This window comes from Sander vitreus, chromosome 13 (genome assembly GCF_031162955.1).
Source record: "Sander vitreus isolate 19-12246 chromosome 13, sanVit1, whole genome shotgun sequence".
In the NCBI taxonomy this organism is placed as follows: Eukaryota; Metazoa; Chordata; class Actinopteri; order Perciformes; family Percidae; genus Sander; species Sander vitreus.
In genome coordinates, this window is record NC_135867.1 from 23113304 (window position 1) to 23132073 (window position 18770).

General features: G+C 40.2%; 1 protein-coding gene across 1 annotated transcript; it reads left to right on the forward strand.

The window, feature by feature from the left end:
• Positions 1-198: 198 nt before the first annotated feature.
• On the forward strand, positions 199-15458 carry LOC144528278 (scavenger receptor cysteine-rich domain-containing group B protein). The gene is made up of 12 exons (XM_078266764.1): positions 199-334; positions 1362-1398; positions 2089-2094; positions 2539-2561; positions 3454-3756; positions 3887-3949; positions 10788-11102; positions 13452-13520; positions 13806-13874; positions 14000-14314; positions 14947-15033; positions 15142-15458. The coding sequence occupies exons 1-12, from the start codon at positions 199-201 to the stop codon at positions 15456-15458; spliced, it is 1740 nt and encodes a 579-aa protein (XP_078122890.1).
• Positions 15459-18770: the final 3312 nt, after the last annotated feature.

Below are 18770 nucleotides of genomic sequence, written 5' to 3' on the forward strand. Positions count from 1 at the left end.
GCAGGCTCCCGCACAGAAAATAATCCAATACTATAATTAGGTTACTCTGAACCAGGACAAAAAGTAATTATTGTTTAGTAGTAGTAGTCTACCAATCGGTAGTTTACAACATTTGGAGGCATGTTCACATACAGCACAGGACTTGGGGAAGCCTAATGAGAAAGACTGACAGCGTGTGAATGTGTGTGTTTCAGGCGGATGGTCAGTCAGGCAGCCATGCGAGGCCAGCGTGTGGTGGAGAGCGAGTGTAGGTGCTGGAACCCAGTCGTCTGGCTGCTGGTGTCCCTGCTGGGATTCCTCGTCTTGGTGGCTGTCAGTGTGCTGCTGCGACTCGGTGAGTGTGTGAGCGGGAGTCGGGGCCCGGGGTCAGGGCCACTTGCTCCAAGCTGTCTGACTGTAGGAGCTCATCGTTTGCCATAAAGAACGCTGAATGTGATTAGGGGTAAAAGTTTATTTTTTTCTATTTGGGTCATTTCTTGAGAAATATTGACATACAATAATTTAGTAAAGACATATTAGAGTAACCACAGTCTGAAATACATTTTAAACTATAGGCCTTGTATTTTCACATATATATTTGTTTCTTTAAATGGCTAAAGGGCAGTTCTTTAATGATATTTGTGGTACATTATCATTGTTAAAGGGAACAATGTGACATTTAAATGGAAAAGTAATAGGCCTTACATCTCAAGTTCTCAATGGCAAAAAAAAAACTGCTTATTAAATTATATAATTTCCTAAGGGTGTAATTTTTCACACACTGGCTCAGGACCAGAGGTTGGTTATATAAAGATTGAAACCAATCCCCAAGCTTTATCTAAATCTATTAACATTGAACAAACTCATATGAGCTTGCTTTTAAACTCTTAAATATGATGGCCCTTTCAATCAGTAGTTTTTAAATAAGGGACATTAACATTATGCTGGCCACTCCAATTCATTATGAGATGCTTCATATTTTAATAGTTCCCAAGGGAAAGGTTACTCCTGCCATAAACTGAAACAGATTGCGAGACACATGAGTTGGTTTCTTGCGCGTCTGTGCTGAACTGAACCACATGTTCGGGACATTAATAATGCTCATGAACCGGGTGTGCCTGCAAGTGAACTCCCTGTAGATGAGTGCTTTTGTGTCCACAGTTACTGTCTAACCTGTGTGTACCAGTGATAGCTGGCGAAAAGCCCTGAAGTTATTTTGAAGGGCTTAACGTCTACTCACTGGACGTTCTGGATCAACAAATATCAAGAGAGAACAATTTATTCAAATGTGCTGGCGCTAGCTTGTTGTATTTGTCTCTTGAGAATGCAAAAAGATATCCAAATGTGTGCCTTACTAACATTTTTTTGTATTCAAATTTCAGGAGACATAAAGATAGACAGACGGGCTGTTAATAGTAAGTAATATTTAAGTTTATTACATTTTACTTTTTTGATCCTCCTTAGAATAAGAACTGTCTCTCCCCGGAATATAAACCAGAACGTAACATGGATGTGGTTGGAACAGATGGATTACCAGCCCCTGAACCTAGATTAGGTAGTTTTACTATATTTATACACTGTACATGTTTCAATGCCACACACACATGGGAGAAGTCTGTGAATTTACCTACATTGGATGTACAGAAAAATCCCTCTCTCTGTGACTTGTTGAAACCGGAGATAGTCTTCAGGCTTCTATACCGGTCTAGAAACATCTTCCAGTGTGACTCTTGGGTAAATCTGTGTCAAAGCACACACTTTTCAGAAACATGGACCCTCTGTGTTTTGCATATAAAATATCTATTGACTGTTTTAATTGATTAATTTAGCTGACATTACAGACAAGCATTAAATAAAATGCCATGATAGAGAGAGAGAAATTTGATTAGATGTTGTATTTCCCCACTCACTGATAAGAGTACATATTTGTCCCTCACTCTAAAAAATAAGAAGAGTAAGAGTTGTCAGCCATGCTAGCTAATGCAAACATGTTAACATGCTCACAATGGCAATGCTAACATGCTGATGTTTAGCAAGTGTAATGTTTGCCATGTTCACCATCTTAGTTTAGCTAATAACTAGCACTATGGGGCCCATAGTGCTAATTAGGGACAGGTGTTGTGAATTAGCCATGGCTATAAACACTGTGATACAGGCATCGTTTTTTTTGTATCTGTCCCTATTCAAATAAACAACAAATAAAAATAGAGCAGCCCACTAGAGACTTCCGCCAGCCGAGCCAGTTGCTTCCCAAATTCTGATAGTGAGTCATCTTGTGGGGGTTTTCATGCTCAAAATAATGTTGATGTCTCTTTTGCCATATACGTCTATTGGAAAAGGTCTTTTTGGGCCCCATGGCCTCACATCACGGACACAGAAGCTGTAATTCCATTATTTGGCCCGGCATATTCCTGGGGGCCTGGAGGGAAGGGGTATTCTGCTAGATGCCACTAAATGTCACTGCTCCTTTAAACCACAAATTTAAACATCATGGTGGCACTAGATGAAAAGTCAGGGGATCTCCAAATTTAGTAGGATTCATCCTCTGAGGACCATGAGTGTGTCTGAATGTACGTATGAATGTATAAAGTTGAATGGCAATCAATCCAAAAGTTGTTGACTTGTCCTCCCTTTCCATGCCGCTAGCAGGCTAAAAATCCAAATTAAAGGAATGGGCTAACATATTTATATTGTAGTGGCTGTTCTACATGGTCTGAACAGGTCTCCTGTTGTGGTTTCAGGCTGTGTCTAGTGTTACAGAAAAATAGATACAGAGTACAGCAACTATGGAAGGCCAAGAGCCTCCTTTCAACAAATAATTTGACCTCTCTCTCTCTCTCTCTCTCTCTCTTTTCAGCGAATGTCATACAAGCCCCCATGAGGACACAGTACCCAGGTAAGCATGAGCTAGACAGCCACCTCCACCTCTGCACCTGCCCAGACACTCATGTTCAGAAAAAACTTGTCTGCATCCAGGCCACGACATGGAAACCTACTGTATCAGTGGCTGGCTATGTGTCAGTGAAAGAAAGTACAGAAGGTTAGATCAGTGCCTGGGGCTTTTTAAACAAGGTCACTTTCCCAGTTCTCCATTTCCCTAATCCCCACTTATTTGCTATGTAACCTCCCATTCTCCTGCATCCACCATCTCTTCCAAGGAGTCATGTGGCTTATTGTGTGCCTTAACTTGGTAGGATTAGACATTTTGCTATTAACTGTCATTACATTAGAGCCATGCGAGTCTGTCTTCATATCTTGTTTTGTTTCCCTCTTTTAAAACATAGTCCTGTTGTTAAAATGTCTCTCAGACAGTAGAGCTTTTATAAGCCTTAGATTTCTCAATGAGGTGGCACAATCGTAACCAAACCCCCCGAACATACTGTACTTATTTACTCAAAGACAGGGAATTGAGTTATGTTTACACACTGACGGCAGAATTAATCTGACACATATTGTCTGATTTTCTCTCCAAAGTACAACTGGTGAATGGACATAACAGGTGTGAGGGTAGAGTGGAGGTGTTCTACAATAACTCATGGGGCACAGTGTGTGACGACGACTGGGACATGGTGGACGCCAACGTGGTGTGTCGGCAGCTGGGCTGTGGAGTGGCTGTGGCGGTGGGGAGCAGCTCTCAGTTTGGACAAGGCTCAGGGCTCATCTTGCTGGACAATGTGGACTGCAGAGGAAGTGAAATAGACATCAGCCAGTGCCGTACTCTGGACTGGGGCGTCCACAACTGTTACCACTATGAGGATGTGGGTGTTACCTGCAAAGGTAAGGCCTGTATACTACTTTAAGTTGGCTGAGGTAGTTGTGAATCATATCTTCATGTATAAACCTGGAAAGAAAGGCAGACAAAGTGACTAACATTCCTGCTTTCTTTTCTTTTTGCTGCTAGAGCCAGCAATGGTGGGGGCAAAAGATTTTCTGGATCCCACCACACCCCCTGTGCAGAACTCCGGTTTACGTAAGTGCTCCCTGCTTTTATTGAAATGAGACTGGTCTTTTGCCAACCTGAAACGTCAGAAGGATGAATTTGGCGTTTTAAAAGTTAAAAGCAGAGTAGCTCATTCTGTCAGGTAGGAGATATCTATCAAAATGGCCTACTTTCTCTTTAAATAAAGTTAGTGGCGGGTAAAGTGTTAAAGCATATAGCAAAATTACAAAACAAATATGATACTTTTGAGATAGTATGGGATTATGTTAAAAATGAATACTTATGTAAACAAGCCAGTTGAAAGTAACTATAATAAGATGTGCTGGAAATTACTTTAATAAACTCGTCATGCTTAGTATTTTTACATAACAATGGATCATATCCTATCTACTTGTATGTGAAATAGGTTGCTTGTACAGTAGTGATGAACCAACAGAGAAATCTCACCCATAACTGAAGTTCCCGCTAGTTCTGTGGAGATTTATAGCGTCTTAATCGGTTTTGGTTTTACTGCCTCAACTTTACTGTTTTGGCTCCCTCTCGTATCTCCACTATATGCTGCCTGCTCAGCACCAAAACAAGATCAACGATATTTACTGTACATTTTGTAAAGTATTAACATAGACATGTTGAACTTGCACTTTCATACTTGCACCTGTATGGAAACAAATAGCTATCTTTACCATAAATAAAATTAGTCAATGACGGTACATTTCAAGTGAAAGAAAAAGAAGACAGAATCTCCCGAATAAAATAAAATAAAAAGTGCAAACAGAGCTTTGATCAGCCCCTTCTCTCTGACTCACAGCTGTAAGTCGATCCAAACATGATCAAAGTGTGTAGTGCTACTTTGGTTAGACCAGGGAAAACTGTCTGTAGCCAGAAAGTATCAGGGGTCTCATTAATAAAACTGTGCGTAGGATCCTTACTATAAGTGTACGTACGGCCAAAAGTCCAAAATGGCGTACGCCAAAAAAAAGTCAGATTTATAAAACCTTGTGTACGCACACATGTAAGCAAAGTTCCCTTTATAAATCTGTACCTACAAGTGTGCGTACTTGAATCCGCCTCTTATCCCGCCCTGTACACGCCCATTTTTAACCATAAATAGTCAATGCAAAGCACCTCGTGAATGCTGATCAGTGTATGAATGACACTGGCAGTTGTTACACCGAATCATGATGACTGGCGGAGAAAAAGCTAAAAAACCTCTCAGACGTTCAGGAATTGCTGCAAATTGAATTATAATTTCGGCCTGTTCTTGCACAGTGTATGGAACCTGATCTATAACTACATGTATTAAAAATACGTCCAAACCGGCAGGCATTACGGCACTCAGGGACAGCTTCGATATACCAGACGTATATAATAAGATTTAACAGAACTATATATTACATCCAAACAAGCCTTACTGATAAAGTTGAAGATTATATATAATATTTATTTAAAAAAAAAACACTTAGCTGTCTGACGTTTCCCTCTGGAAACAGCCGGTTGCTTCCAGAGTGGCGAGGACCTGTATTTGGACCGAGATGGCACGGTTCCGGCGCGTTGTCCTACTGGACCCAATTCAATACATAGATCCAAGAGCTCAGCTTTAGGGAATCTAAATCGGCATATTAGGCAGTCATCGTCGTGGTCCCTGAAGTCTCCTGATTCTTCCATTTGGGGTTAGTCCTCCTGCAGGGCCAGCAGTGGCATCATGCAGCATTACGCACGGGGTCACCGCAGTATTTGTTTACAACAATTTGTGATTGTTAACACCTTGCCAACACAGCATCAACTAGTGGTATCCCCCACCCGAGATACAATTTGAAGACGAAAGAAAGTCTAATAGGCAAACACACTTTTCTTCATGCAGGTTTTGTCACGAGCAGTTTTAAAGTTCGGACCGATAACGAGGACATTAAGGGTAACGATTGCGCGAGAGCTTAACGGCTGTATTTCCAGACTTTGACATTTGATGATATATGCACAGTATTAAAGACAGATATTTAGTTATTTACACTGTGTTCTGCCGTTATCTAATGCTAGGGTATTTGATGCTATCCTGTATTCCATGCATTCGGGCTATCCCCTCCTCCTGCGCTCCGTAGCGGACAATGTGACGGCGAGACAGCGCCGATTAAACATTAAGAACACATTAAAGATTTGAGTTGGAGGTGTTTATCGAACAAGTATCACTAAGTACAAGCGCAAATAACACTGCTGGATTTAATCTTCATGGTAACGTGGATGATATAGAGTGAAAACGTGTGCGTGAGGCATATTAATACTTGAAAATATTACGAGTAATCGTTATTCCCATTTACTTTCTGCAGTCTGACTTCAGTTCACCACCTCACCATCTGCGTCGCCAATTCCTATTTTGTCTCCAAAATGTGCGTACGCGTGGGTCAGAGTTTGCGTGGAGGACCGCACATTCTCCCGTCAAGTTTGTTTTTTTATAAATCACAACCTTTGCGTGGGAAGTGGCGTCAGCCCCGTTTTGTGCGTACGCCACGTTTATAAATGAGACCCTTGGTCTGTTGCTTCAAGCTCCATGCTGTCATCTCTCTGACATATCTTGCTGTTGTTCTCTCTAGCAAAATATTTACATGGATGTAACTGCAGTTCTATGAGTATGTGTGGAGCCCTCTAACGGGCTTCGCTATTGGTTTACCCTTATAAGGCTCTATATTGGCACATGAGAAAAAATATTTGCACTCACTGCCTATCAAGGGGTAGCACACATGGCACACTGAATTCTGCCAACCATGACAGCGGTCAAATAAGGCGGCTGTCACCATTTCCCTCTCGGACAGGAGCGACGACCGACGTACCGGTGCCATCTTGTGGAGCACAACACAGGGCTGGGTGAGGAGGCCAGTTGTAAGGCTGACTCGGTCAGTCGGCCTCAGCCTGATGCTGCTGCCCTAGGCACAGTAAGCAGGAGTCCAACAGCAGCATGCGCGGGGCACATTTAACACAAGGCTTGCTGGCCTAAATTTAGCGTCTGCATAGTCTCGCATTGCCAGACCTATCTCCACAGCGCTACGGAGTAAGGTCTGGCTCCCCCACACATACATTCCAGGATAGGAGAAAAGAACTCTCTGGGTTGTTTGCATTTCTTTAAACCAATCACAATCGTCTTGGGCAGCGCTAAGCTCCGAACGCAGCGACAGTGGCTCTGCAAAATGGTTTCGGGAAGAACTTGTTTTGGTGGAACATTTGCACTCTGCAAAAGAAAACGCCACATGAAATATTAGATTAAGTTAACTGTTCACACAATACAATAACGTGAGCTATTTAAATTAGCTGGATACATGGTTAAATGTAATTTGCTCTTGGGTGTATCGCTGTGTGTATTTTGACCGTAGCAAATCCTTGCCAATCGGTCCTAAAACGTGCCAGTTAGATAGTAAATGCCACAAACACATTCTTTGTAAATCTTTACAATCATTCACCGATAGAACCAAGCAGGCCTGCCTTGTTGCAGGATCTACATTTTCATCGAAACTTGCCATTTTAAGCATGCAGCCTTGCTAGCTTGAAGTTTGTTGTCGTTTCCCGAAGAGAACAACGGTTATCCTGGAAACCGTTGATCCAGACTAGCGTCTGCAACACCAGATGGTGAACAAAGTTTGCAGTAGATCTGTTCTCAAGATGGTTGGGTGAAAAAGGGAGACGAGCAACGCATGCACTTGGGCTTTATAGAGGGGCGGATGCCGCATGTGTGCTGACCCCTGATTGGGTGGTCAGTAAAAATTTTCGCTCTGTGTTTGATTAGATGGGTTTTTATGCTCAAAATCTGAAACACACACACACACACACACACACACACACACACACACACACACACACACACACCTACCTACCTACCTACCGGACAGGTGGCATGCCAGATGCTACTACAGAATGCAAGGCAGGTTTCATTAAATAATGAAACTTAATCATTATTTCATTGTGTGGGTCCAAAATGCAGGAATCACAGTCAGGTTCATTTAGAAATAAGGTTTATCAAAAAAAAGATAAATTGAATGGAAGGCTATATTATTTCAGTTTTGCGGAACTGTCATGACATTTTCCACAACATCAAAAGCTATTCAGCTCAGTGGAAAGTAACTTTTGGGAAACTATACACTCATGGCCTCTTGAAGTCCAAGCCGTCCTTACTGTTGCTGGGTATGCCTTTGTTGTGGTTGTTTTTTTCCCCTTAATTCCTAAGAGAATTACGAGAGACTAGAACAGAATTTTGTTAACAAGTGATGTATTTGGCTAACTCTCCAGTGGCCTTTATAAAATCCACTGGGAATGTAGTGAAGCCATCCAGATTCATTTCTTCCTTACAGATGAAGCACATTTTTAAATGGACACAGGAGAGTGTCTATTGTCTCTGTTAAGGTGTGTTTTTGTCAGGCCCGAGGCTTAAAATGACAACATCTGTGCTCAGTTGTTCACCTTTAACTCCCCTACTTCATATGCTGCAGTATGTATTGTATAGTAGGCTAGTAACAAATGGTCAAAAAGGGCTTTAGGTTTTGAGATACCTCTACCGGAGGTAGAACAAAACCCAACAATGTGTTTCCTCATCTCTAAGGTCTCCCATATATGAAATGGATTCCTGGCTAAAAATATTTTACTGCTAAGATTGTTAAATTAACAGATATTGTTATACACCCCAAAACCAAAAAAGGACTAAACCTGACCTTTGACCTCCCCAAAGTGGCCACTGAAGATGGCCTAACCCCCAGAATGGCTACCAAAAGCAGTTCATGTTCCAAATGGTTGCTGCTACAAAAAACTTTATGAAAGATTTAGATTTTTAAGCGGAGGGAATTACATATAGGCTATTTGTCGGCTTCTTCAGCCGTGTGTTGCCAATACGCACATCGGTTAGAATTATGTTTTGATATTTTTTTATTTTCTCTCACGATCGCTCACCACTGCCAGGGTTTCAACTGAAATAAAAGGCTAAAGCAACGACAGTTCATGAAAAGCAAAAGTGTAATTATGGTCAGATCTTGTGCCTGACTGATGGGGAAGTGACCAGTGTAGTCTAATGTATACTATTATAGTGGGTGTACTGTAGCCTACTGTATATTGGCCAGAATCTGCCTTTGGGGGAGGAAGGGGGCATATCATAGTGGGGGGGCCTGGGTGTCCTCCCCCAGGAAAGTTTTAAGCATCAACGACTTCATTTCCTGCATTCCGATGGTAAAAATACCTTTATTCAGCCTATAGATGTTAAGAAAAAAGCACGGATGACAATTCAAAATGTATCAAAAATATAATGGAAAGTAGCCTATGTTGTTACGTGTCATTGGGCATTTTTAAGTGGGTAGCTTATATAACAAACAAACACCGCCTCTTTTATGTGAACGCGCGCGCTGCTGGATTGGGAAACCCTGGGTTGACTGAACTAGTTGATAACCAGCGTCGTGACACAGGTTAACTGAAAGAAATCCAGGGCATGCTGATCTTAATTCGTAGTACAGGCCTCTGGTCTCCCGTTTGTGCTATGGTAACGTGTTATCTTTTGATTTCAATCTTTGTTTCCATATGGACTGTATAGTACAAGGTGCCATATTAAATGTTTCATTATTAAATGTATCTTATATTTGAATTTCTCAACATTCTTCTCACCACTGATAATGGGCTTTGGACTTAATTTCCTTTCATTTTGGACACGTCATACATTGAGTGAAATAACACCCTGATTTGTCATGCTATATTTACATATTTGGTATTGCTGAATTCAGCACAACCCCACCTTTCCAACAAGCCATCATATGTGTTTCTATGATTATCCCTGGCAAAGTAACCACAAAGTAAATGAAAACATTCTGCATAGATATTCATTTTTTTGCATGTTCGCCTATTTTATGTATGTGTTTATAGGTCTCTATTTATTCCATATATCAAGATATTCACATCCAGTCTTTTCTAGTAGATGAAGCCACTTCCTGACTACAAACATGCCAAGTTGCAAAGCTCTCAGAGCTTGTTTGATTGATCTGCATTAGTTTATATGCCTTAACTCCCATACGGACAGGCTATATTTTATTCCTTTTTTTGGTTTTGGGGTGTATAACAATATCTGTTAATTTAACAATCTTAGCAGTAAAATATTTTTAGCCAGGAATCCATTTCATATATGGGAGACCTTAGAGGTGAGGAAACACATTGTTGGGTTTAGTTCTACCTCCGGTAGGGGTAGCTCAAAAATATGGGGGCATTGTCACTAGCCTATAGGCCCACACCCTTCTCATTTTCCTGTATCAATGTCTGTTAGTCATTTCCTCTGTCCTAGACACACACACACACACACACACACACACACACACACACACACACACACACACACACACACACACAAATCCTAGCAGATACTGTTTTCTCTGACACTTCCCCAAATCAGCACAAATTTAACATTAATATAGATTCTAATTAGGGCTGCACAATATATAGTTTTTTTTTTAGTCATCGTGATATCAACTGGCGCAATAAACACGTTGCTAAAGGCTGCGACATTTCGCAAAAGACAGATTTTTTTGTGTCAGTTAAAAGAAAATATCAGTAGAAAACTGCACTTTGAAATGTTACTGTCTTTGTAGTGGTGCCTTTTATATTTAATTCAGTATTACATTTATTCAATAAAATGTGTTTCTTTCATTTGTTTTTGTTGTATTTTAGCAGAATACTGAAAGCAGCAGAAATGCAGAACTGAGTACACTTTAATATCTGTTTTTTCGCAAGTAACATCGTATCATGATATTCAACGTTATTGCATGTCGCATATTTTCTTCATATCGTGCAGCCCTAAATGTCTAGTATATCATATAGAGAAATATATATTTAACCCCTCCTCTCCATCCATCTGTTTCAGGAGATGGCACCATCCGTCTGGTGAATGGACAGAACACCTGCCAGGGCCGGGTAGAGATATACTACCAAGGAGGCTGGGGGACAGTGTGTGATGACGACTGGGTCTTCAACGATGCCCGGGTGGTGTGCCAACAGATCGGCTGCGGTAGTGCCGTCTCTGCACACACCAACTCCTACTTTGGCTACGGAACAGGACAGATTCTCCTAGACAATGTCAACTGCTACGGCACTGAACTGGAACTGGCGAAATGCAAAAGCCTGGGGTGGGGCAAACACAACTGTGGCCATCATGAAGACGCTGGGGTCACCTGCGCTGGTACACTGCTCTCAGTCATGGAATATGCATTAACACAAGTTGTACAGATGTAAACCAGGAACTATTATTATTCAAACAAGTAACTAAGCAAGACTAAGGGCCCTACAGTGGTGCTCATAAGTTTATGAAACCATGCTAACGTTGACTAAAAAGAGGAATACAAAAAATCATCTTTTGGAAATTGATCTTAATGCCTTAATTAAAAACAATTAGGAAAAATCCAATCTTTGCATGCATAGATGCATAGTATCCTGGATCCATGAAATAACTGGCCTTTAAAAATCAAAATCTTCCTGCCTCTATAGGAATTTAACATAGGGGTGTGTATACTTATGCCCCCTGTATTTTAAGGAAGAACATTTATTTATTTACGATACATTATTCATTTACAAAGAAAATTGGTGTCCTTAAAGATTGGATTTTTCCTCATTTTTTTAATTAAGGCATTAAGATCAATTTCCAAAAGATGATTTTTTTTTATTGCTCTTTTTAGTCAACTTTAGCATGGGTTCATAAACTTATGAGCACCACTGTATCTTGCACCCAGTGCAGCGCAAAGCCCGACGCAATGACCCATGTCGTTTAAATAGCAAATGCTGGTCTTACAGGGAGGTGTGTTCAGGTGGGCGTATTTCCTCTTGAGGCAGCGGAAAGTGATTGCGCCATTGACCAACAAAAACCTGGTCTAAAGTCAATAACGCAGCATTTCATTGTCATTTTAACACCTGCTTCACCTCGTGGAGTTTTGGTGACATAGTGCTCGTGCCATATATGATCTGCTCGCACGCTTTCCCTTCACGCATGAGCAGATCAGTTTCTTCTCCTTAAAATCTCTCCTTCCTGCTTTGCAAATCCACCATCATAATAGCAATGCGCCAAGGTACAAATGCGCCTGGCTTTTAAAAGGGAATGGGAGATGACACTTTATTGGTTTATTGCATGTTACGCCCAAAACACACCTATGATTAATAAAGACACAAAGTACAACACTTTCGAACCATGCGCCTGGCGTGGATTCGTACACGCCCTGAACGCACCTGTGCCAGGCGCTTCATGCCGTGCGCTTAGATCGTTAAAATAGGGCCCTAAGAGTCTACAGCCATGCTACTGCTAAATGCTAATGTCAGCATGCTAACATGCTCACAATAACAATCCCAACATGCTGATGTTAAAGCAGGTGTAATGTTTACCACGTTCATAATTAGCATGCTAAACACAAAGTAATGGCCACTGTCAAGCATCATTTACTCACTTCATTGTCTACGTAAGCAGCCAGGCAATGCATTCCGGTAGCATCGCGGGACTTTTGAGAAGCGGGGCGTCAAGTTGCCCACTCCTCATTTGCATAAAGTTGAATCCAAGCTACTTTATGCAAATGAGCAGGCAGCTCGACTTGCCGCCTCTCAAACACTCACAAAATCTTTTAAAATGGCTGTTGTCGATCTGAAATGAAGACAGATTTAGCAACTGCATAGCCTATTTCTCGCATTCAGGTGCAGCCATCGGAATTGTAGGAGGGTGTAGCCTGTTTTCTTTGCATGTCAGTGGTCATTGAAGAGAAACTGATAACTGCTAGTGGCAAGCCCACTAGCGTGTAATGTTGGGAAGCGGGGCGATCCCTTCCGTAAAAAAATGCCACAGTGGACATAAACCATGATGCTGAGGCTGAGGTTGATGGGAATGTCATAAGTTTTGAAGAATTTGGTCATAAACCAAAGTTCTCGACAGTTACATTTCTACCTGACCAAAGTTCCTTTTGAGGGACATTTGTGTATCAGAATTCATGACAATTATCATTGAGAAATGTTATTAAAAACCACAAATGTGAACCTCATGGTGGCGATAGAGGAAAAGTCAGGGGATCACCAAAGTCAGTAGGATTCACCCTCTGGGGACCATGAATGTCTGAACCAAATGCCATGGCAATCCATTCAATAGCTGCTCTATACTGTGATAACGTTCATTTCTTCTCGTGCTACGGATGATAATAATGCAAGTAGTAATTAGTAGTTGTGGTAATAGTAGTGGTTGTACGAGTGGTAAGGAAATAGTGGTGGAGATATTTAAGAAAAAGACACTTTTAATGACCCTCAAGGGAAAATGATCATATGTAGAGAAAATTTGATTGACTAATGTTGAGGTATCAATAAGATAAGCTAAAATCTTAATGTAATTTATTGAATCTCAGTGGATATTAAATAAGGAGGATGAAAAGTGATTATAATGGTAGGAGTATAGCATTAGAATCTGTGTAAGTAATACGCAGTAGTAGTGTAAGTAGAAATTGTAATAGTGGAAGTTGTACTGCATATATAAAAATTATTTCATTTTCATTTCTACCCACTTCAGGATCCACCACTGTACCTCCTGTGGCAACAGGAAATCAACGAGCTCTCTGGCCAACATATAACACTGAAGGTATACAACCATAATATACAGTAGACGTTTATCTGCCAGCAAACATGCACACACTGATTATTACTCTTTTTTTTTCATCAGCATGTCCAATTTGTTATGTTGGATTTGTTTTTTCCTCAGTAAAAATGAAATGTGAACTTTTGCCAAATGACCAACAGGGAGAGCCATTTCTCCTCCATTGCCTTTAAGGTGTAACAGACTAACCTCACCATGATCACAGTACAGGTAGTTTGGTAATTGGTTATTGGGAATTGAATCTTATCATGATTTACATCTTCCCTCCAGCAACAGAAAAGGTTCCAGTCACCACGTTACCAACTACAACAACTGTTACCACAACTTCCACAACAAAAGGTAACAATATATTACACTTTGAATGAGTTTTAATATTGGGATGACCAGGGAATATAATAGCCTTTTATGCAATTATCATGAAACATACACTGCAATTTTGTACCTGTCTATTTATTCCTGTGCAGGCACACCATCCATTCGTGTCGTGAATGGTAATGGTAGCTGCCAGGGTCGTGTAGAGGTCTTCTACAAAACTATTTGGGGGACGGTGTGTGATGATGACTGGGACATGACCAATGCCAACGTGGTGTGCAGGCAGCTAGGCTGTGGTCCAGCTATTGCAGCTACGGTCCTGGCCTACTTCGGCTACGGTACGGGTCCCATCCTGCTGGACAATGTGGATTGCGAAGGCTCCGAGCTGGAACTGTCCAAGTGCTTCAACCTGGGCTGGGGTCAACACAACTGTGGCCATCATGAGGATGCTGGGGTTATCTGTGCACGTAAGACCTGACCGGACCTCTCTAACATCATTTGGGGCTACAGCCTACTCCATTTGTCATAAATGTCAACATTTATGACAGCACATACACAATACTGAACATAGGAAATGTCTATATCACAAACCTCTTTCTTAAGTAATCAATTCCACTAAGAGCTCATGCTGTGTCATCTGTGCTCTTTCTGCTGAGCTGTTGAGTTGCAATGCATGACATGCAGTACCCAGACAGCCCAGAGAACATGAAAAATACAGTGGATGAGTCACATCAGTGTCACTGCCTGCCTGCAGGCCAAATTTCACTTCAAGGCTAAATCAGAAGCACATACAGACTCCACTTTATTGTGCTTAGATAACACATCCTTGTTTTCAGGTTGATAGGAAAATATGATTGTACTATTTGTTTTCTAAAAGGCAACAGTTTTTAGTCAGTTGTCTTCAGATGGTAATTAGAATGGCAAAGCAGACATATTTTACAAAAACTTGCAAAGTGTGTCTCTGTATTGTCGCCTGAAAGGAGCCAGACAAGCGTACACATTGTAAATTGCTTTTGTGACCTGATATTTCCTCAGTATGCCCAGGACCCAGAAGCATCACTCCCTTTTTTTTTTTTTTGCTTTCCTCTGCTTCCCTTAGCTTTTGAATTGTACATGGTAAATGGACGTGGCTTTGGAGTAACAGAAAGCATACCTGCCACCACCACCACCACACAACCACCTGAGGGTAGGTTAAATATATCTTTAACCAGCACAACATCAACCCATTTCCCCTGGACTAGGTCTTAAAAAAGGTTAAGAATCGGGATTGATGTGACTCCTTTGTTTTTCGCAGGAACGGTGAGACTGGTGGGTGGCCAGCATCGATGCGAGGGTCGGTTGGAAATGTACTCAAATTCTGGATGGGGCACAGTGTGTGATGATGCTTGGGACCTCCCAGACGCTCAGGTTGTGTGTCGCCAACTGGGCTGTGGAGAGGCCACGACGGCTTGGGGAGAAGCGTTCTTCGGGCCCGGCACAGGAACAATCCTGCTGGACAATCTCAAGTGCAGCGGTGCCGAGGCATCCCTGCAGGGGTGCTCCCATATATCCTGGAATGTGCACAACTGCGACCACTCTGAAGATGCTGGCGTCACCTGCTCACTGTCGTGATTTCAGCAGAACCACACTCCCATCTCCACCATGGGTATGAAGTGGGCGCACCAACCTGGGACTTGTATGCATTATGTAAATAACAGCTCTCACCTTGCTGAAGGAATACTCCACCACCAACAACATACAAAATAACTAATATGACAATATACTATAAACTATCTATTAAGCACTTTATAAATAAATATGATATTAAATACAATGTACACAGGGTTTTTTTTTTTTATAAAGAAAAACAACGATTTTAACTGTCTGTCTCTCCTTTTTGCCCCTATAAAGTTAAAATATTTACTGTACATGTGATTCTTTGATAATTAAGTAGGGGATACTGGAGGAAGTCCCACAATTATTAATTGTGTGGATGAAAGTAAACAAGTTTGTGGACTTCAGTTCCAAAATTTTACAAATATATATTTATGATAAAACAAACAGAAAAATGGGAACTAATTCTAAACTACAAACCACAAGAATGCAAGATAGCAGAAACATCCATAATTAAACGTGCTATATATTGTGAATACACAGCATCTCTCCATCTACAAATAAATGACAGTATGTGCTACTTGTGTTCTGTTAACCATCATATAAATAAATGTAACCTAATAATCATTTACATGTGACAAAATAAATGTTCTTATTTTTCGGTATATAATATACAATATTTCCTGTGTACAAACAGAGGTGTTTAAATCAGTATCTGCATTTGGCATTGTCCTAAACATGCTCTGAATTTGTATTCTTCTTTAATGGCATATACAAATACGTTGACTCTACCATTTGAATTTGTTCAACGGAGAGGATTTGTGGGAACATTCACATTCACAGGGGAGAGTATGAGATTCAGAGTGGCCATTTCCTCCCATTTGTTGTTTACCATTTGTAGCTAATTGTTAAGCTAATGCATGATGTTAGTTTAGTCTGTCCATTTTTCCAAGACAAATAACAATATTGGTAATAAAACTTAGTTGATATGCAATTCTCAAATGAAAGCAATTGCCACATAATACAATTAAGCTTTTTAACTGCACCCAATTTGGACAATATCATACTGACACTACGGGGCCACGTGATAATTACAGGATAATGATAAAATGTAGTGTAGTAGCAAAAGTAGAGCATAAAGTCATGAAACTGACTCAGTAATGTCAGTTACACAGCAGTATTGGTGCAAAGTTGGCTAACATTAGCCACAATAAGCTAATGGTCATACCTGACCAAGTATACGCTACGGCTTTAGCAGCAGCTCTCCTGAGTGTATTGCAATAGGTGATTTATAGAATTCAACTTTTATAAGCGGAAGAATGTGTTATTCCACACTTTAAACTGTAAATGCTCTCCACAATAAAACATGTTAACAGTGGTATTAAATGTAAATGTGTGAAAAAATATGTGAGCATTGAAAAGCAGTTAGAAGACCTCGCTGTAATGCCGTTTAGCATTTAAAGAATTCTGCTACTGCTGATAATTTACTGTTGTACTTTTTAATCTCCGGATACTCACATCAGCCTGGATGATCTTTGAGCATTTTATAGGCCAAAACTGGTAACAATTCCTTTTAAAAATACTTAAAAATTACTTCTGCATAGTGTAAATAAACTCACATTTTCTTGATTTTGTTAGACTAGTCATAACTTCAGTTCAAGACATTATAAAGAATACATACAGATAATGTAAATATTTGGCAAAAGAACATTTTAGATTAAAACTATTTTATATTTAACAAGCAGGAATTAAAGATATGTTGTTATCAGAATTAAGCTGGAGACCCATTTTCTTGAATCAGTTATTAAGTCATCACTTAAATGGAGATATTTGGCATTCGCATTATAGTCGATCCTGAACTGCAGATATCTGTAATTGGAGGTTTCATATACTCTGATTGCTTTAGTCTTATTAGTGAAATCATACTTAGAGATTAATTCAGCATTTGAAATGAGCATTCTGATAAGCAAAATGCAATTAGAGATACAATATTTTAAGATAGCATTTTGACTCATGAATATAGATATGTGTACACCTAGTATGATGTAGAAAACAGAAAAAGAAGCTAAAATGGCTTCAGTCTGGCAGGCTCAAGAGCCAAGTTGGAGCTGATCGATCAATTTCAGAAACATCCAGTGTCGACAGGGAAACAAAACGGCCTGTGTAAGAGGGCGTGTTTGATGACTCATGATAACATGACTCAGCATGTCAGCGTTATAAACCTGCTTCATACCGACGATTATTACAATTACCAGAAATGACATATCCACGGTCACAAACAGACAATATCAATCAATATCAGCTACACAGGCTTTGAAGGGGACTCAGCCAATCAGACTTGATGACAGGAAATATTTCATTGACCATAATCACTATTATAGAAATGAAATGTAAAACATTATTTAATTACTTGCCTGTTATTCTATTTTAAACCAAAATCCTTAGGTCTTCAAGTTTCACATTCTTTAAACCAACACAATATTAAATTTGTGTATTTTTATATTCTACATCATATTACAGTATCTTATAGGAGCAAGATGTATTGTGAGAATATGGTTTTGTTCCATAACGTATATTCTTATTTCAGTACAGTGCGGGCTACTTGGGAATGGCATTACCTCTTGGCCCCTTGGTAGAAATGAGGTGCTGGGCTACCTACTATCAACCCCCGTCCCACCCTCCTCTCTTACTGTAGCATTGCCTCTAGTATTCTAATGCTGTAATATTACAAGACAAGGTTTGTGTGGTAATGTGATAACAAATTGATGGGAATTATCAACCAGTGGTGAAAGAAGTATTCAGATCCTTTACTTAAGTAAAAGTACTAATGCCTCACTGTTACAAGTAAAAGTCCTGCATTGAAAATGTTACTTAAGTAAAAGTAATAAAGTATCATCAGGAAAATGTACTTAAAGTGTTAAAAGTAAAAAGTATTCAATGCAGAAACATCCTCACATTTTAGAAACGATCCAAACAGTTCTGCCAATCAACAATAAACACCAAAAGTGTTTAATCCGCTAATCATTTCAGCTGGACTTGTAGGCCTGTCTATTGTTAGGTAGTTCAATTTATAATAAAACATTGTATCTTATAAACTACATGTGTTTTATGGGCAAAACATCTTAATCTCCATCTCTCTGAAATGTAGTGGAGCAAAAGTAGAAAGTGGCATGAAAAGAAAAGGAAAAGTAACGTACCTAAAATAAGTACAAAACTTAAGTAAATGTAGTTAGTTACATTCCACCACTATTATAATGTAAACATTGTATTGTAAAAAATTGACACCGAGGCCCTCTTCAAGACAGGGCCACAATATCAGGAAGGCCCCTA